The 21,375-nt window shown below is 39.8% G+C and overlaps 1 protein-coding gene across 2 annotated transcripts; it reads right to left on the bottom strand.

The window, feature by feature from the left end:
- Positions 1-15,077: 15,077 nt before the first annotated feature.
- On the bottom strand, positions 15,078-19,483 carry LOC147611481 (pentatricopeptide repeat-containing protein At3g09040, mitochondrial-like). Of its 2 annotated transcripts, none has more exons than XM_086784571.1 (2): positions 19,343-19,483; positions 15,078-19,184 (listed from the first exon to the last, which is right to left on the bottom strand). In XM_086784571.1, the coding sequence occupies exon 2, from the start codon at positions 18,783-18,785 to the stop codon at positions 15,975-15,977; it is 2,811 nt and encodes a 936-aa protein (XP_086640697.1). In that variant the 5' UTR covers positions 18,786-19,184; positions 19,343-19,483; the 3' UTR covers positions 15,078-15,974. The 2 variants fall into 2 exon arrangements, with proteins under 2 accessions (XP_086640697.1, XP_086640698.1); XM_086784572.1 differs by having other exon boundaries at positions 15,078-18,644; positions 19,343-19,386.
- Between the last annotated feature and the right edge of the window lie 1,892 nt (positions 19,484-21,375).

The raw sequence follows: 21,375 nt of genomic DNA, 5'->3' as shown, positions 1-21,375 counted from the left end.
ATTATATAAGGGTGTGTTCTTAAACCTATGTACTTTTCTTAATCCTTTTTAAAGTTAGTCCCAAGATGTATTGTAATAGATTTAAAACATGCACAATAATCTACATATTACCCTACTGGACAAGTTTAAAGTTAAAATAGTTGATAACTGAGCTTAAGGTCTTGCCATTGTTGAGCATTAGGACCGTGTAGTACTCAACAAGGGACTATTAAAGTCATGGCACATAAGAGGCTATGCCACATGGCTATTCTAGATATCCATGGCAACAACAAATGTATATTAGGGTGTGTTCTTAAACCTCTTTACATTCCTTAAATCTTTTATAATTTAATCCTAATATGTATTTCATTAAATTTAAACTGAAATTTTAAACATGTACAACCTTCAAAGTTCCCCATACTCGACAAGTATGAATGTTAAAATAGTTGATATCTTAGCAAACCACAACGCCATGCCATAACATGGCTATTCTAGATATCCATGGCAATGAATATATTATGTTAGGGTGTGTTCTTAAACTTATATACTTTTCTTAATCATTTTTAAAGTTAGTCTCCCAAGATGTATTGTAATAGATTTAAAGTGAGATTTTAAAACATCTACAATATGCCAGTCTCGGTGCTTGATAATTCCAATCACAATGAAAGGAGTTGGAGCTTGGAAGTGCTCTTTGGTGGAACCACCTGAACCAAAGACAGTGAAAGAAGTCAGAGGATTCTTGGGATTAACTGGTTGGTATAGAATTTTTATACCTAAGTATGCTCTCATAGCTTTCCCCCTGACTAATCTTCTCAAGAAGAATACCCCGTTTCAATGGTCTGCCAGGTGTCAGTGTGCTTTTGATAAGCTGAAGACCGCCTTGGTAACCAATCCCATTCTGAAGTTGCCAGATTTCTCTCTACCCTTTGAGGTAGTAACTGATGCCAGTGGTTTTGCCCTAGGAGGTGCACTCATGCAGGAAGGTCATGCAGTGGCCTATGAATCCCGAAAACTTAGAACGCATGAGAGAAATTATGCTGTCCACGACTTGGAGCTACTTTCAGTAGTAGTATATGCCATGAAGTTGTGGTGTCATTACCTACTGGGTCAAAGATTCACTTTGATGGGACAGATCATCAGAGCTTAAAGCGTAACTTCACTCAGAAGGATCTCAACATGCACCAAAGAAGGTGGATGCAGACCCTGCAGGAATTTGATTATGCCCTGAAGTTGTGGAGACATTACCTACTGGGTCAAAGATTCACTTTGATGATGACAGATCATCAGAGCTTAAAGTGGATCTTCACTTAGAAGGATCTCAACATGCGCCAAAGAAGGTGGATGCAGACCCTACAGGAATTTGATTTTGAAATCAAGTACCACCCAGGCAAAGAAAATGTGGTAGCAGACGCCCTCAGTAGAAAAGCCTCCTTGCTTGCAATCACAGTGGTGTCAAATCCATTGATTAATGAAGCAAGAGAGAAGATCATGCAGGATAGATTCTTGGCCGTATTGCTACTCTACTTATGCAGGAAAGCAAAACTCCTCAGGAGTTGAACCGAGTTCAAGGGTACAACCTCGATGATGGAACTATGTATTATAATAGCACGCTATGCATTCCCAATGATGAGGGAACTAAGGGTCAAATTCTGAATGAAGCCCATGACAGCCTTATTTGCAGGACATCCAGGTTTCATCAAGACCTACATGTCTGTAAAGAAAAGCTTCTTTTGGCCTGGACTAAAAAAGGATGTACTTAATTATGTATGTCAATGCCTGATTGTCAGAAAAAGTCAAAGCAGAGAGAGCATAAATGCCTGGGAAGTTACATCCATTAAACATCCCTAGATGAAGTGGGAATGTATCAGTATGGATTTTATTACTGGACTACCTTCACTGCAATCAGGTTACAACTCCATCTTCGTGGTAGTTGACAGACTGCCCATCTGATTCTAGTAAAAGAAACCTACACTGCAGTGGATGTGGCCAGAGTGTTCCTCAAGGAAATCTTCAGATTGCATGGCCTACCTAGGAGAATAGTAAGTGATCGAGATCCCAAGTTCACGTCAAGATTCTAGGCTCCATTTTTCGAAGTAGTAGGAACTTTCTTGGATCTCAGCACAGCTTATTACCCCGAGACCGATGGTCAAACAGAAAGGGTGAACCAAGTAATCGAAGATATACTTCGGTCATGCTGTGGGCAGGGAACCCAAGGAAGTGACTAAGCTATCTGCACCTAGTCGAGTTCACCTACAATTCTTCTTATCACCGAAGCATTGGGATGAGCCCTTTTAAAGCTCTGTATGGACAAGACTGCCTAACACCATTAACTTGGTCCGACCCATTGATTAGGGGTTGAGATATCCAGACAGATGCTTGACGACATGGAGCAGCAGATGCAGTCAATCCGCAAAGATATAAAGGCTGCCCAGGATAGACAGAAGCAATATGCAGATAAGAAGAGGTCAGACAGAAAATTCAAAGAAGCAGATATGGTCTTCATTCGAGTACGCCCCAAAAGAAGTTCTCTATCTCTTGGAAAGTACAAGAAGTTATCCCCCAAATACTGTGGGGGTAGAGCAACAAGAAATCACTTGCAAAAGATAACATTCAAAACTTGGAAGGTTATCTTTTTATTTTTATCACTATAACAAACTTTGTTGATTTTGACAGAGTGAAGATAATGATTCTTGACAGGTGCAGTAATCACCACAGGCTTTAAAGTGCAATAATAAATATTTCATTTAAGCTCATTAAATGATGGACATACTCAAATATTTGATTTTTTGTTATTTTTACCAAGCCAATGAAATCCTAGCAAAAAATCAACTTTCACTTACTACGTGTGCTTTTAATGTCCCACAAAGTGCAATAATTAATATTTCATTTATGCTCATTCAATAACAAACATCCCAAATATAAGTTGTTTTGTGATGATATTCAGAACACGAAGCTAAAAATCAAAATGCTTTAGAAATAATAATATCAAATTGACATCTTAATATTAGTTTGATACCAAATAATTGTTATTGCCTTTTCAAACCATATCAAATTGACATCTTAATCAGGCTAGAACAGTAATGAGGCATGGGGCATGCCATTTATTTTTTCAAATAATATCATATTGATATTTAAATATAAAATATAAAATATAATAGCCAATTATTTCTAAGATCTTAGTCATCAGCTACCATTTTAATATGTATAATATAATAATAACATTGCTACCATTTTATTATAATGTAGCCCCTTGACCCATTAATTAATATAGCAATTCTCAAATAATAAGTCAAATAATATTAGCTCTAAATTATTATAAGGCAAATTAGCAACCCTAACTTATTATTGGAAATTATTTTGTTGGAAAATTGGTCTAACTTACTACAAGGCAAATTAGCAACCCTAACTTATTATTTGGAAACTTTTGGGAGGTTTGCTGCTGTGCAAGGAGGTTCGCCCATCGCCATGAGCTCGCAAGGTCTGCCAGGTACACCACGCTTTCCTTCATTTTGTTTTTAAGGATGCCAGGTTTTGTATCATCACCATGCCTTCCCTCCCTTTGTATTGAATTTTTGCCAATTTGATTTTTGGCCCTGGCTTGGCCTTTAGCCATGGCCATTGCTAAGTAGAGTGGCCATTAGACTTAGGGTGAGCATTTGACAAAAAAGCAACATCCAAAAAGAATTAAAATTAAACACACGAGACTCAGGGTGAGCATCTGAAGAGTATTTGACTATCAAGATTGTTACAACCTCCCTCATTTGCTTGGCCTTGAAGTAGAGGAAGTCCAAAAGAAATGTCAGATTCAAACACTGAAAGTTCTGCATGTGTAAACATGTGTCCAAAAGGGTGTGTCAATGTTGGAAATGCAACATAACTACAAGAAACCATGCAAAGCAAACAGAAGCTGCCCATAGAGTTCCCAACATGGAACCAACTGATTTTAGTGTAATGAGATTATTAAACCACTCTAAGTACAAGTGGACTCCCATTGTCTTTTTATGATCACCAAAAATGCTTGGCCATTGCTAAGTAGAGTGTCCATTGGCCATGGCAATATATATCCAGAGAGATCAGTAATATTATCTTTCTGATTAGAGCCGAATGAAGGCAATCCAATGACAAGTATGGATAGATTCTGTGATGGGAATTTGCTAATAATACAGATTAGGGCTAAATCCTGATCTTAATACTGAATAGGAGGTATATGGTGGACTAATTAAGTCAGGTTTGTGTAGTTATGGTCATGACCAATGATGGGGGGTGGAGGGCATGACCAATGACGTTGGACCCATTGCAAGCTTTTTTTTAGCATCCATGACCCATGACCAATGATGTTGGGAAGCAAACTGCGTCAACACGGGCTGATTCCCAACATAAGAATATTGTACTTACAGCCAAGGAACATGGACATGGACATAAGAATACTCTGGTAAAGAGTTTAAACCCTACATGCAACTTGATGCTCCAAGTGCAACAACAGAATATCCATGGCATGTATGTTTTGCACAATGATGTTGGGAAAAGCAGCTCGCGTCAATGCGGGCTACTTCCCAACACCATGAACAACATCTACAATGCACTTGTTTTGTTGAATCCCAACACCATGAAAGCACTGAACTCTTTGGAAAGGATGCAACTGCAACAAGCTATGTCTTTGGTCTTCAGAATCTTTGAGAGCACAAGCATTCTTGAAGTAGTTTCCTCTTGAATAAAAGGTTCATAAAGTAAACATGACACATGTAGCATACAAACCATATAAGAACATAAAGGCCAAGTATCATACGTCGTGTTATATGCACATTATGTGTGCATATACTAGGAGGCTAACCCACATTAGGCTTGTGAGCATGGGATCATGGTGGGAACAAGCTCTAGTGGGGCATGGGTTAGGACTAACCTTAAGGGTTAAGGTTAGGGTCAGGCATCCAAGGGTCACACATGGGAAATGGAGAGTCAAGAGTCACTTGAGGGCCCTCCTATATAATAGGGGCATGGGGCACACTCAAGGGAGGCTAAGGCTACGTTATCTTGAGGTTAGGTTATGATATGATGTTCTCTTGTATAGAGGATTATATCTACTCACCTACCATTTCACACTATAGCTACATGATGCTACTGGATTGCTATTTTTTGTGGATTAAAATAAGCATTAATAGAAATTTTTCCAAAATACCACACATTTTATTACGGATATTTTTTGGTAGAACAAATTCCCTAAATTTTTATAATTTTTAGGAAATTTTTTCCTAATTTTTAGAATTTTTTTGAGCATTTTTATGAAAAGAATGTATTTTTTATACATTTTTGCGGGTTTTTCCGCGGGTATGCTATCCAATTTCTATCGATTTTCTGCTGAAATGCAATATGGGGCAGCATGTTGATGCATGGAATGCTCTCCCGTGTGTGTGGGACCCTCTTCGTCTCTCAATTCTGATTTTTTCTTCTATTTCTTCTCTCGCCCGTGTGAACGCCTCTTAATAGGCACGTGGATTAATTTTTAATCATAATTAACTTTTAATCGATTAATCAAATGTTAATTCTCTCTGTGGTATAACAGAGGAGGGGTGGTGAGAGAGGTGAATATTTTGGAGAAGACGGAGAGAGGAGAGTGGAGAGGGGGAGACCCTCCTCTCTCTCTCTCTCCCACAGATATGCGCGCATGCGGCCCGGGGAGGGGGCTGGGCAGCAGCCGCCGCCGTCGGGCGAAAAGACGCCCCCCCCTTGAAAATTATTTTATAAGCTTTTGAATAAAGCTTAATTAAGCTTTATTTAAGTTTTTTTTAATTTAAAAAATATATTTTAATTCCAAAAAAGCTTGAAAAAAAAAATCAGAAAAAGAGAAAATTTGAAATCTGAGAAAAAACAATTCTCTGAAAATTTCTGGAAATTTTTTTTCTTCATGTCTCTTTGCTTTCTATCTCCCGAGAAACCTTTTGGCTTTCCGAATTCCGAAAAATCTTTTGACCTTTCAGATTCCGAAAACTTTTGACCTTTCACATTCCGATTTTTTTTGTGTTTTCATTTTCCCGAAACTCTTGGCTTTCCGTATTCTGGGAAGACCTTTGGGATTCCGAAATTTTTGACTATTCGTATTCTTATGCGTTCGGGATAAATTAAAAATTTTAAAAATTTCTTGAAAATTAGTGGAAAATTAGACAAAGGTAATTTTAAATTTCTCAAAAATGTGGGGTTGGTGTTTGGCATGTGGTGTGTCCATTCGGGCGCCCGTGACCATTCAAATTCCTTTAAAAATATATTTTTGACCTAGAAAATTAAAAAATCTATTGAAATTATAAATTTTCATTGGATTTGAGAATTGTCGGGCAAAATTGAAAATTTCATGAACAATGGGATTCTCAGGAAAAATTAGAAATATTCTAGAAATTGTTTTTAAAAATCTTAGAAATTGGTATTTTTAAAATATCAATGGTATTTTGGCAAATCTAATTGCTGAAAATTTTCTCAAAAAATATAGGTTTGGAATGCCATAAGATAGGTTTGGTGGAATTCAAAATTATCGTATTTTAAGGCCCTATAAAATTAGGAAAAATTATGAAAAAATCATGACAATTTTTTTCTCAAGAATTTAATATTTTCGAGGGTTATTTAATGTTGAAGTACATTTTCTTGCGCTGACATTAGATAGATGTGGGTTATTCGCATATTATTAATACGATTGTACCCCGTATAATTAGTAGTTATTTATGTTTGGATTAATTCTAAACGATATTTTCATGATTTTTTACCATTGTTTAGCCATTCTTTTTGGACATGTTCCTTAAATTTTCAATGATGGCTATAATCTGCGTTCAAAGTGTGTTTCACCTTTGACACTTTTCCATGATAATTTATTTTACACTTATTTAAGTGTGGTTTATGCTTAATTTCTTAAGTATAAGACAAATTCTATCATGGGTTAGTTGATATGTTTGTTTTGGTGGATTTTATTGGATGTTTTTCAAGTTTTATATGGACTCATCAGGTTCTTTCTAGATCACTTGTGTCTAGGGGTTTTTAATGAGTGCTACACACATGTGTTTTATTTTTTTACTTGGAGTTTTGTTTGAACAAAACCACGTTCATATACTTCAGATTGATGACTTGGCCACCAATTTTAATGCTTCTTTTGGCATGATTAATAACCAGTAGATGGCATGCATTGATTTTTATGATCAACTATGGTTTTCATGGATTCGAGGAGCTTCTATACTTTTATCCATGGTTTTATAAGGATCGTTTGGATAATATCATATGTTTTAAAGGCAGCATTTGCCTTCGTTTTTTGCACTTAATTTTGGAGTATATTGCTTGTACTCTTGTACCATATTCCAAATTAGATACCTAGTTACTTATGTATCTAGGTGAATTTTTATTTTTCTATCCCAACTTTATTGTGTTTATTGGGGTGGGTAGTTATCATTAGAAAGGCGCCAATAATTTAAATTCTTTTCTAATGATGCACTCAGAATAAAAGAGATATTCCTTGATGTAGTCTCAGGTATATAGAGATAGGTTTTAGTATGTGAAAGTCTGGGATAAGGCCATCTTATTCCTTTTATACAGGATTTTATTCATTTTTCCTAGACGGTATACTATGGAGTTTCAAATTATTAAGGTATGTATGGGTGGTATCATGGTGGTATGGGATGCTAGCGATCCCTCACATATATTATCTTATAGGATAATTTGGGCTCAAGATTGTTGCTTACATCACTTAGCATGTTGCCCTCAACATTCAAAGACAATCTCATTTTTTGAATTCATTTAAAGTTGTTGTGTGGGCATCCTCTAGATAAACTGCTTTTATCGATAGCCTGCATGTATTGATGAGTATAATCTCGTCGGCATTTTCACTTGTTGAAATCTCTTTCTTTAAAGTTCAACGAGTTTATCTTGTTGTGTTCGGATTAAGGAAATTTGGAATCATCCTTTGTTGGCATTAGTTCCGTACTTTAGGTGATTTATACAGTCTACCTGATGGTTTACGGATGAACATATGTGACTCATCGAGACGTTGATAACTCTCTATGTTGATATGGATAACTCGGGACGCTAATAATTCCATGTGCAGATGTGGGTACGTCGGGTCATCGATGGATACCTGGTTCATGATGCCATGTTTTCCTACTTTATTATTCTGAATGGTTTACAACGAGGAAACTACTTTGAATATGAATTCCTCTGATCATTCGCAGTCTGATGGGCAAACAGAGCGTGTGAATCAGATTGTAGAGGATATGCTTCATGCATGTCTCTGGAAAAGCATCAAATTGGAAAAAATATGTTCCAATGATGGAATTTGCCTATAACAGTTTTAAACATATGACTATTGGTTTTACTTCGTTCATGCTTACGTATGGGTATCAACCAAGGGCACCTATTGATGTCGGTCTTAAGGACATTGAGGGATTTCTTGCATGATATGCAAGAAATGCTAACCGAAGCTCGGGATTCTATCAGGAGTGCTCAAGATAGGGCACGGTTCTATGCTGATAAAGGACGCTCAACTTGGTCTTTTGAACCAAGAGCATTGGTTTATTTAAAAGTTCCTAAAGATTCTCAAACTTTGTCAAAAGAAAAATGCTCGAATTTATCTCCTAGATTTTGTGCTGTCTTTTGGGTATCTGGCTTGTCCTTGGGACTAGTAGTTTGGACAATGGCACTTAATTTTATATCGAAATTAGTGATGTCCTTTTTGTCACTCTCTCTTTGATTGTTCCGTTGATATGGAATTAAAAAATAAACCCTTAACCCTTTGGGATTCAATGTAGGCTTTGTATTGTTGACACATGTGTGATTTTGTTAGTGTATTGCCATCTTATACGGAGGCTACAACTCAAAGAATGGTTGCTGACAAGAAGTACGAAAGGATGTCACGAGCACGTCATCAAGCATCGTGCTTTTATGTGGATGATGAGTGTGAGGAGGGTTAGATAGTGTACTACCAACCATCCTCTCAAATGAATACTTTTGCCCTCTTTAATGTCATGACATGTACACTTTGAATTCCATTTGGTTTTTATTTGGTTAATGGCCCTCGCATGTATTGATAGATTGTCAATATGAATCAATGCTTGAAAACCACATGGTTGTAGGGTGAGGAAGCATTGGTTGTTTCATCTATTTTTTAAATCATTTAAGTGCTGTGAGTATGTTTCATGATTAAGCTTTTATGAATGCATGTTGATTTGAGAAATCTTAAATGATAATACGTGTTAATATATTCAAAAGCTATTATAAGACCTAGTGGTTTGGATGTGCGGATGGATTCATCACCAAGAGAACTATGGATTTTTGCAGTCGACGAGTTTGGGCTTGCTCGGTTATGTTCGCTCTGTGTTTTGTAACACTCCTCAACTCATAGAGACTATGGTACAAGTCTTTGGGGTATGGGTACACAAAAAGGTACTCATACAACACCAAGTACATGAACGGACACTCGGTAAAGAACTGATACACTCAACAAGTATGATGTCAATACAGGTACTTAAATAGGTACATGGGAGCTGTTAATAGGTACTTAAGTGAAGAAGTAAGTCCTGGAACACGTACTATAAATATACTACTAATACTCACATAGGTACCAATAGATTTAAGTACACTAGTAGGTACTTAAATGGAAATAAGAATTCATACAGGTGATCAAGTAGGTGTAGATGTAATAGAGGTACAGCTCGTGCAAGACGTACACTAAGTATAGTTACAAACTCAACAAGTACAAAGTAGGTACACTGTAGGAACAACAAATACATGATTGGCAAAAGAAGTACACAATAGGTACAGGTCAGGTCATCAACAAAATACATGATTGGCACAAGAAGTACACAATAGGTACAGGTCATCAACAAAATGAAGGTACAAATTGGTATATAGACCAGTACGACAGGTCCACAACATGTACACGGTTGGGACAACCAAGTACAAGTCAGGTGCAACAAAGTACAATATAGATAGCAAGGTACAGGGTTGAGTACACAACAAAGTATAGGTACATCAGTTGTTTGAGAGCTTCTCTAAGTATGTCAACTTTCATAGGGAGAAAAGTGAGAGAGATGCATTTCGTGGATACGTAAGGAGGAAGGAGAGAGGTGAGAGTTGTGGCAAGGTTGGTAGAAGGGGTCTTATACCCTTGTGACACGTGGCAAGGCCCCCACCTTTAATGAAGGTGGGCACCTCTATAAGGTGCCCCCTCATTAAATTGGGCCACATGAGGACTAAATGGGGGCCAAAGGAGATTGATAATCTCTATTTTTGGTACTAAAATAGTATTAATAAAGTGTTCTTCATCGATAAATTTAATATTTTATGCTTTGAATCAAGGCATTCTTAGCCTTTGTACTTCGTTTGATATTTTGTTTGTAAAATGTGCTTGGCTATTTAGCGGGTCTACAAATTTGTAAAAGCCAATGCACATTTTGAAACCTAAAGAGAAGTAAAAGTTGTATCTTTTTAAATTTGAATAAAATATCAAGAAAAGGTGGTTTGGTGGTTTAGAGAAGTGCATGACTCCTTTCTCCAACCACCTTTTTTTCCCTCTCTTCCAGATTCTTGCTTCTTGCATTTCCTTCTCTATCTTGTGCAACCATGAGTCCTTTTAGTGAGGAGAGACAAAGAACAAGATCAAGAAAGAACCATAGCTTAGTTTGTATGTGTAATTTTTGGGCATTTCCTTGTGCCAATCACCTTCTTAATCCTTCCCAAAGCTTAAAGCTAAGCTTTCAGCATATACTTTGCTGGAATTTTACCCATCATTTGGCCACAAGGAGGGCATTTCATTGGTGCGTTTGCCAGGAGGAAGCAAGCTTTGGAAGGTGTCCAAAAGAGGAGGTAATAGTCATTTCTAATTTTCAGATTTCAAGAAGTGCAGAAAATTTAGTTTTTTTGTGGCCAAGATTTTAAGCTTCTGTCTTTAGCAATTGAAATCCTTGGGAGGGTATGATTGAGTGGCCTCAAAACTTGGAAATAATCCTTCAAATGTGTGGCTCATGAAGAATTAAAGCAAAAGAGGGGAGTGGGAGAAAATCAAGAAGTTGTAGTTTTCTTTCTATGATGAGCTTTGTGTAGGTCACCTGATGATGGAGGTGAAGAAGAAGGTTGTGAGTTATTGTAATGCATGATTAATATAAGGAGGGAATGTGAGTTCTTGTAATGCATGATTAATATAAAGAGGGAATGTGAGAGATGAAAGAATGAGTAGTGTACATTTTGCATGGGGAGGGACGTTTTTGCAGAACAATCTATGCATGCAGTTGACACCCCTTGGCACTGTGCTCGTCATTCATCCAAGAAGGCAGAGAGAGAGAGTGAGAGTTCAATTCAGCAAAGGAGCCACATGGAACAGATTTTATTGACCTCGAGAAACCATTAGAAATGGAGCAGGAAGAAGAGGACCTCTTTCAAAGTTTGAGGCGGCAGAAGAGGAAGCAATTTATCAACCTGGCACAACGCTTTCTGCAGATTTCTAACGACCACACACATCTACCATATAATGTTGTCACAGTCCTCAGCCCTATCTTGTAAAAGATAAGCTAAAAAATACTAAAATAAAAAGCTTTAAAATCTAAAACCACCCCCTTAGATAAGCTAAAAATACTAAATTAAAAAGCTTTTAAAATCTAAAACCACCCTTCCCAAAGGAGGGAGAGAAAGAGAGAACAAGATCAAAGAAAGAACCATAGCTTAGTTTGTATGTGTGATTTTTGGGCATTTCCTTGTGCTATTTACCTTCTTAATCCTTTCCAAATCTTAAAACTAAGCTTTCAGCATATACTTTGTTGGCTTTTTACCCATCATTTTGCACTACAAGGAGGGCATTTCAGAGATGCCCAAAGTTTGGGCTCACCATTCATAGGCCTTGGACCTTAGGCACTGGCCAGTGGGGTCAATGCCCAATTTTAATTAATATGAATTGTAAAGGTTATAAAACCTTTAGAGTAATAAACAAGGGTTTAAATGGATGCTTACCACCTATTCACATGCCACAAACCATGTCAGCATATAGGGCATTCATATGGTTCACGAGTGGGCATCCCTTGCCTGTGAAGCCTGTGAATTGGACACATCATAGCAAGCAATCACACAAAAATAAGTCACGTAAAACTTACTTTAGCTAGCAAAGATGCATGCACATGCATTATGCCGTATATATATCTCCCATTCCTAGAATCTGTAAATAGCTAGTCTTCTCGAGCATGAAATTGGGGCTTTGTGGGGAAGCCTAAACTGGGATCCATGACAATGGGTTCCATGTACTGGATACACTATGATTGACACAAGGCTTGGCCTCCCATAAGTGACACGAATCTTAGCCTCAGTACGGGTGTGACATGAAGCTCCCTGGTCTCCCATACCTTGGCACAAAACGGGTAAAGTCCACTTGGGCAGCCAAATGGTGACAGTTGTTGTTGCTGGGGTTTGGGGCTTGTCTAGACTATTGTTGTTGCTGGGGTTTGGGGCTTGGACTTGCCTTCATTCAGCATCATCTCCAGATTCTGAGCTAGAGTGACTAAGGCTCAAAATTTCGTACAAGAAACCAGATGTTCATATCCAACCCCTGCTAAGAAGCTGTTTCAACTTCTCTTCTTCCGACTTCCCCACCTGTTGTCTTATGGTAATGACCTTGTTGGAATAGATCAACACCTTGGAAAAAATTGGCCATGTAGTGGGGTGGAAGAAACTAGCTTTGAGGTCAGACACAAAGGTATGAGTAATGCCTATGATTGGAACTATATGAAGACCCGACCAATGCTGCCACCAAGTAACGGCTTCCTTAGTAATGCATGGAGCCACCAGATAGAATGTCTTGAGAATCTATAATCTTAGCCACCAGCAAAAAATATGCAACAAATTAATGTATAAACTGAGTGACTGCAAAATGATCGCACTTACCATCATACTTACTGAAGTTTAGTTGAGCGCAAATGATGGTGATGGTTAGAGTGGTGGAGGAACTAGGACTAGGTGCCAATTTGGGAAGTACTACGATCAGACTGGCTTGTAGCTCTAGAGCCATGCTTTCTACCTAGCATCGGTCTTCATCATCCCTACATTTGGCTTTTGTTCCTCAACAAGTTTCCAATGACTTTGTTGCTCCATTAGAAGAATCATGTGTTCAAAATCTAGGAGACCTTTTTGTTAGTGAGCATGAAGCAATCCACTTTAATCTTCATTCATAGGAGATAGAGCTATATAGAGAGAATATGAAGAGTCGACACCAAATTGGGTCCCGATCTACCGACTTAAGGGCCCCCTCCCCCAAGCAAGAGTTTTTGCTATGGAGAACTCTTTACAATGTAGAAAACTTACTGATGACAGTTAATTGAGGCATGCCAAATGCAAGGACGAGGTAGACCAAACGTCAACTTAACCACCATTAAGCGGACTAAAGACAACTGTGAAGCCACTTCGGAAGCCTTTATGCACACCCAGATCTGCTGAGGGAGATGCAAGAATGGAGGCTCAATGTTGAAGAAGACTTCGGGATGCCTTAGACTAAAGCACAATGACTATAGATATGCATGCAATGACTCAAGCACACGTCTCTCCTCTTGTTTACTGTTGAAGATGTGTGAGAATGAGATGAGTTTAGCATGGGACTGAAGGTGCCTTATATAGGATCACCTAGATGCTAATCGAGTTTTGCATATATACTGTCGGCCTGTTTATTAAGGTCCACGACTGGATTTTAATCACTTTTATGTAAGCCCTTCAGACATGTGGTGTTGGGCTTCACTTGGTGTTGGCCAACTGTTCCAAATGCTGGCCGACTGGCAATTTCTATGCTAAATGGGCTGCTTATGCTGGCTTACATGCCTCTCCTAGGATGGCCATGCTAGCCATGTGCCAAAAGCTGGCCACTATGCCAAGGCTTGAGCTAGCCCCTTATGCGGCTCTTGGGCAACCTTTATGGGTGCCCCATTTATGGCTGGCCCTAAGGTTAGCCAAGCCTATGAAACCTACATGCTTCTACAACGCTTCTACTCTAGGATGACTTACATGCTCCGTTCTCGAAGTGGGTTAAGTGACACACTCTGACACCTAAGGCTTGGAAAGATCTACATAAGCAACCCGTGCCTGACATGTCCTTGGATTAGGGCTTACAATGGTGTCACGACGTATGATAAAGAATCCTAAAAATTTTCTAAATCTGTACAAGTGTCACATGGCACCTCAGTGCATGGGTGCATGTATGCGAACTGCCATCTAATCGCTCAAATTCTTGATCCATTGCTTCTCCACATCAAAGATCTTCTCCAATGCTAGCTAATTCTCAAGATTCTGTATCCTTTTTTGATTCGTAGTCTCATACTGATTCCTCAAAACTAGCATGCCTCTACAAACATGGACATGTGCTGAATCAGAATCATAACAAAATTAGTGGTGCTAGTGACAATGGCACACAGTATTTGCATTCCTTCTCTTCCGCATCAAAAGAAGAGCTAGATCTAGCAGAATTTGACTTGGATTCGTAGTACGAATCCTATGAAGCTCAATAATGATCAGGCACAACTTATATAAGAAGACAAAATGACCTCAACTTATTTTTTGGAGTGTTTAGTTGGTCCCATCCAACTTTCCTTTGCCAAACAGTGGTTGCAAAGCCCTTACAATTGCCGTTACAGCTGCGTTTTTACACGTTGAGCTATTTCTCCAAATATGATACCACAAAGCCACGCCTTGTCTAAAGCATGTGCTATGATACCATGTAAGAAAGTTCGACTTATGTGTTCATATAACAACATGATCTTCCACAAGATGAAGAACTTAAAGTAAAAGAAATGGCTTACAAATGAAACCCACTGCCGGCTTGCAGGTTGCCTTGAAGAAAGTGTCATGTGCACACTCTCCCAAGTGTGACATGGACATGCTTCTACCCATTGGCCACCTCAAAGGTCAAGTACATGGCTGGATTCATGTGTTTGTAAGAGCTATTGTGCGAGTTCATTGTAATATTGTCCAAGCGCCCAATGAACAACCAAGTGTGGACATAGTTATTGGGTTATCGTAGGGTTGGTAGCTAACTCACTAACATTAGACACTATAAATAGGAGTCTATGCTTTAGTCATATTCATTTCATAGATCAATCATCGAGTCATTGAGAGCTCAAGAGCAGTGCTACCATTAAGTATCTATATTCATCTTTTTATATACTTCATGTTAGTAATACATGGTAGATTAGGTCATCTCTCTCTACTATGTATTAAGCATGAAGAAGTAGTTTGTTGCATGGGTTTAAGTCTCTGATTAGGCACTAATCCCAATCAATCAATCATAAAAATGCTTCCGCAAGAACCCATGTTACAAATAGTCATGGGTGGGACTCTGCAAACAAACTGGAGAGCTGGATTCTATGGGTGACCTAATTTGGAAGGAGCTGTAAATTACCTGCAAAGAGACTGCATTTCTAGGTGCTCTCTGTCAGGGCACTGAGGCAGCATCCATAAGGTCCTATGGGTGGCATGTGGGTATAATACCAAAAAGAGAAAGTTGTGTGCTTGTGTTGGACAGGGCGAGAAAGGGAAGGATTGAATAAGAAGACCCGGCATTGCACACTGGCGAACAGGGCTACGCGTGGCAAGATGGCACACAAAGAGACCGTGGGGTGGGGTGTGTGTGTGGGGGGGGGGGGTGTAGCGCATTGCAGCAGGCAGGGAAGGAAGGCAGAGGCAATGCTCGCAGGGAGGTGTGGTGCTCCAGTTCCTTGCACGACATCTGATGAAGGATGATGTAAGGAGAAGCACAGATTACAGGCTTTGAGCTAGAGGTAAGATTTGACTTTTCCAGCACCTTGACTTTGCGCCACTCACACACCTCAAGCGTACTCTTTGGAAGGAAGGAAGGTGAGATATCTACATGCCATTCACTTCTCTTAGTGAATGGCTTGCTCATTCTCAGGTGGACCTTTTCCACATCACACCCATGATTGTATCCTTGTAATAGGCCACTCTCACGTTGAAAGAAAGTATCACATAGGAGATTGGCTTAAGCATGTTTAACTTGTTTTCACGCGTCTTCTCCTATATTCAAAGACACTGATGCCTTGATTTTTTGTACCATCTTTCATACTCAATAGCATTGATAGAACTTCAATGTTTTGGCGGCTACCCACCACAAACTCACACACCTTGTTCTTCCCTTCTACCAAAGGAGTTGTAGCCTGTCTTTCGGCCCTTGCAAGTAACCTCAGCTCCTCTATCCTACCTGCATTACTCCACCTTCCAGCAGATGTATAGATATCTGCCAAAAGCACGTACGCAGTAGCACATTCCGGATTTATATGGACAAGCTCCTCAAAGCATCTCAATCCCAACTCCGTTTTCACAAAAGTTTTGCAAGCACTGAGCAAAGCTGTCCACAAAACCTTGGACGGAGGACAAGGCATGGTTTGCAAAAACTTCTGTGCTTCATACAAGCATCCTGATCGAGCGAGTAGGTCAACCATACAATTGTAATGATCTATTGATGGTATAATGCCATACTCTTCACCCATCACTTTGAAAACCTCCTGGCCCTTGAACAATAAGCTGGAGCGGCTGCATGCGGTAAGAAGACAGGTGAATGTGATGACATCTGGCTTTGTACCCTGTTTTTGCATGTCCTCAAAAACTTGCATAGCCTTGTTACCATCATGATTCATCCCATACCCTTTTATTATAGCATTCCATGAAGTTACATCTCGAACTGGTAGCTTGATAAAGACGTTCCATGCCTCTGAAAGTGATCCACACTTTGCATACATGTCAAGCAGAGTGTTGCCCACATATAAGCTGTACTTAATTCCTCTCTGTGTGATCTCCATGTGTATTTCTTGGCCCTTGTCTATGACTCCTATGCTGCCACATGTTTTCAAGACACAAACAAAAGTGACAGCATTTGGAGAGACACCTTCCACTTGCATCTGCTTGTACAATTCTAGTGCTTCCTGATCAAGTCCACAATCCACATATCCTGCAATAAGTGCATTCCATGATGCAACATCTCGGACAGACAGCTTGTCAAAGACATCCCGAGCCTCCACAAGCAAGTCACATTCAGCATACATGTCTACCAAGGCACTGCCGACAAAGAGATCATCTTCAAATCCCTTTTGTGAGACTTTCTCGTGTAATTCTCTGCCCTTGACAATAGCTTCTTGGTTGCCACAAATTTTCAGGCAGCAAGAAAATGTGACAGCATTTGGAGAGATTTTCTCCAATTGCATGTGCTCCAAACATGTTAGCGCATCTTGGTAGGACCTCTGCTCCGCATACCCTGCAATCAATGCATTCCACGACATGACATCTCGAAATGGCAATCTCTCAAAGGCATCCTCAGCCTCCAAAAGTGAGCCACACTTTGCATACATATCAACCAAAGTGCTGCCTACAAAGAGATGTCTCTGGAATCCTTTTTGTGTTATCTCCAAGTGCACTCTCCGCCCCTTGTCTATGGCCCCCATGCTGCCGCAAGCTTTCAAGACGCAGACATAGGTGATCGCATCTTGAGCAACATCACCCAGTTGCATCTGCTCAAAACATTCAAGTGCTTCCTCACAAGGCCCATGTTCAGCATAGCCTGCAATAAGTGCATTCCATGACACTACATCGTGAAACGGCAGCTCGTCAAAGGCTTTCCATGCCTCTAGGAGCAAGCCACACTTGGCATACATATCTACCAAAGTGTTGCCAACAAAAATGTCTTCTTTCAATTTCCTTCGTGAGATTTCCATATCCATTCCTCGGCCCTTATCTATCGCACCTAAGCTAGCACATGCTCTCAAGATGCAAACAAAGGTGACAGCATCCGGAGAGACACCCTCCAGTTGCATCTGTTCAAAACATTTCAATGCTTCTTGACAAGGTCCATGTTCCACATATCCTGCAATCAATGCATTCCAAGACACAACATCTTGAATTGACAACATGTCAAAAACTGCTTGAGCTTCTGGCATGGAGTTGCACTTCGTGTACATGTCGATCAACGTGTTGCCCACAAAGAGGTCCCTTTCCAAAAACCTTTGTGCGATCTCAGTGTGCAATTCTCGGCCTTTGTATATGGTTCCTAAGCTACCACAAGCTTTCAAGCTACAAGCAAATGTGACCATATTGGGAGCACAATCTCCTAGTTTCATCTGTTCAAAGCACAACAATGCTTCGTCACTAGAACCATGGTCTACATACCCTGCAATCAACGTGTTCCACAACACGACATCACGGACTGGCAGATTGTCAAAAACTTCCTGTGCCTCTAAAAGTAGGCCACATTTGGAATACATGTCAATCAAAGTGCTGCTGACAAAAACATCTTCTTCAAATCCCTTTTCTGCACTCTCTAGGTGAGTCTCTCGCCCTCTTTTTATGTCCTTCAGCATCGTACAAGCTTTCAGCAAAACAACAAATGTATGGCTGCTAGGATGCACACTGCCCTCCTGCATTTTCCAGTACACTTCAAAAGCATGATCTGATTGCCCACATTGAATATATCCCGATATGAGTGACGTCCATGCATGTACATTCTGATGAACCAACCTATTGAAAGCCTTGTCAGCCTCGAGCATGCTTCCACAATCCACAAACATTGGCACAATGTGGTTTCCAACTGCCTGGTGTGTTTCCAGCCCAGTATCGCATGCGAGGGCATGCACACGCTTGGCATGCACAAGATCTCTTGTTTTCCTGCATTTCTGCAAGATGCAGATAAAAGCTTCAATGGGTGGCAGTTCAGCCATGTGATTGAAAACACAAAGTGCATCCGGGAAGCGCTGCTCCCTCATGCGAGGGCATGCACACGCTTGGCATGCACAAGATCTCTTGTTTTCCTGCATTTCTGCAAGATGCAGATAAAAGCTTCAATGGGTGGCAGTTCAGCCATGTGATTGAAAACACAAAGTGCATCTGGGAAGCGCTGCTCCCTCCTGCTGGATGTGCTTTGGATGCACTCCCATGGACAAAATGTGCTTTGGGTGTACTCCCTTGAATTGAAGACCGAAAGCCGGAGTTGCACATATGGTCACAAAGAGCTAGCTCCTCCACCAAGCTAGGGTAGAACACATGTGGTTACCTTACTGCACTGGTTTTTTTCCCTTACTTATACCAGGACGGACCATGAGATGATATTGATGATGGCTTCCCAATGAAGCTGATGAGAGGCCAGATAGACAATGGGTTGATGGAGCTCATTGAGCTAGGTTTGGGCTTCAAGCAAAGGCTGATGATACTTAAATCTTGAAAAAAGCCCAAAATTTTTAATAATAGCATCCCATGATGTTTAAAAGACATAATTATGATGTTTGTTTTTTTGTTTGAATTATTAAATAAGCCAAATCGTGTAAGCCATTTCTTCAAAAGAAGATTTCTCTGATGCAAACCAGTTGAATCTTACCGGCTTTGTTTTAGCGATGGCGCGTTGCCGAGACTACCCAAAACATTTGAATGAACTGAACCAAGTATGCAACAGATGACAAATACAATCGTTTTATGGTCTCTTGAGGAGGTAGTCTAGATTCGAACCCACTACCTCCTCTAGCAAATACAATCGTTTTATGGTCTCTTGAGGAGGTAGTCTAGATTCGAACCCACTAAGCTCCTCTGCCTCCTCTTTGCTAGAGGAGGTAGTGGGTTCGAATCTAGACTACCAAATAATTCAATACAACACTCTTGGAGAAAAAAAGTTTGATTTTAAGATTGAAAGAATTTTACAAAGAGAGATTGAGTAGCCTTATCCATATTACACTAAATCTTTCTTATTGCACTAAGAAATCAATCCAAGAGTAAGGCTTCCCCTTTCATGATACAACATGTATAAAATGTCTCCAAGCGTTGCATTAGAAAACAGAATATACCCTTGGGCTTCAAAGGTATATCATATATGTGCAGCTTGTGGAGCCCATGGGAGCTAGAACATGCCCTTGAAGCAGCCTCACTAGCACGCTTCACTTCCTTGTGCCTTGGTTTCTATACCTCTATATATTCTCCACACCTATAATTTAAAAAAAAAACTCTCATTCAAATGAAATCTCTCTCTCTCTCTCTCTCTCTCTCTCTCTCTCTCTCTCTCTCTCTCTCATTTGAGAGAGCACATCAAATCAGAAGTCACAACCAAAGTTGAGGAAAAAGAACTAAGGCGATCGAAGGCCCTTCAGATCTATATGGGCGGTTTACCTAAAGGGTGGTATACATGGATGGAGAAGAGGAGGGATTCCTAGGTTAACAATTAGCCCAAACCGCACCAATGATTATAGACTAGAATCATTGTCATGCTAGCGTTTCATGATAAGGTGACCATGTAATAGTCAACTACCACAACAAAGCCAGAAGATCAAGGCTCTCAAACAATCAAAAGTAGTCGAAGACACAAAGATATGGATCTTTGAAGAATAAACTCCAATGCAACTCAAGTAAAAGCCAACAGAGTTAGCCAAAGTTCAAGCAGCTCATCTTCATGAGGGAAGAGCCCTCATGAAGACTTCCACCCTAGGCCACATCCAAAACCCAAACCCCAATTTATAGAGGAATATTGAGGTGAATGTATCTAATGTATGGCATCGTAGATATGCTAGAGGATTAGATCAATTCGATTTTTCTTTTGTTTTCAGCCTTTTCTTTGCTGGACAAGATATTTGTCTTCAGCCTTTTCTTTGCTGGACAAGATATTTGTCCATGGTCTTTGTATTATGTATTGGTCCCATGGGTCACTTTGACCTTCCTTAGATGCTAATATAAGGTTCTTTCTTTCTATTGTAAAGAGAGAGAGAGAGAGAGAGAGAGAGAGAGAGAGAGAGAGAGAGCTCCATATTGCGTCTAGTGACTCTTCACCTACTCTTGGTCCAAGCAAGCATATTTAAGTACACATTAACATATCTTTAATAAATTATCATACTTAATTACACCTACCCCAAACCTATAATTATCTCACATAATTTCACAAAGAGCTTTGTGACCTTCTTTAAACACCGCGATAAATAAAACCTTCATTATACTAGGGTCTAGCCGATAAGCAAGTTGCTAACCCTTGTTGTGAGGCATGCCACTAGCGGTGCCACTCCACTAGTAATCCCTTGATTGGTGAGGAGCAAAGAGGGAAGGAGCGATGGAGAGCTCCACCTCAATGCTTTTGTGCATGCGAGAGAGAGAGAGAGAGAGAGAGAGAGAGAGAGGAGAAGAAGAAGAAGAAGAAGAAGAAGAAGAAGAAGAAGAAGAAGTAGTAGTATTAGTAGTAGTAGTAGTAGAAGAAGAAGAAGTAGAAGAAGAAGAAGAAGAAGAAGGAGGAGGAGGAGGAGGAGGAGGAGATGGAGATGGAGAGAATCAAACAAGAAACACCACAATCCACAAGAAAGCATGCAAAGCATAAGAGAGAAGCAAACAAGCAACACAACAATCCACAAGCAAGCAACCACCACAATCCATAAAAGCAAG

Source organism: Cibotium barometz, chromosome 47 (genome assembly GCF_041138505.1).
Source record: "Cibotium barometz isolate CiBa-2024 chromosome 47, ASM4113850v1, whole genome shotgun sequence".
Classification (NCBI taxonomy): Eukaryota; Viridiplantae; Streptophyta; class Polypodiopsida; order Cyatheales; family Cibotiaceae; genus Cibotium; species Cibotium barometz.
The sequence above is the reverse complement of the archived record's forward strand: the minus strand, read 5'-3'. Positions and strand labels throughout refer to the sequence as shown.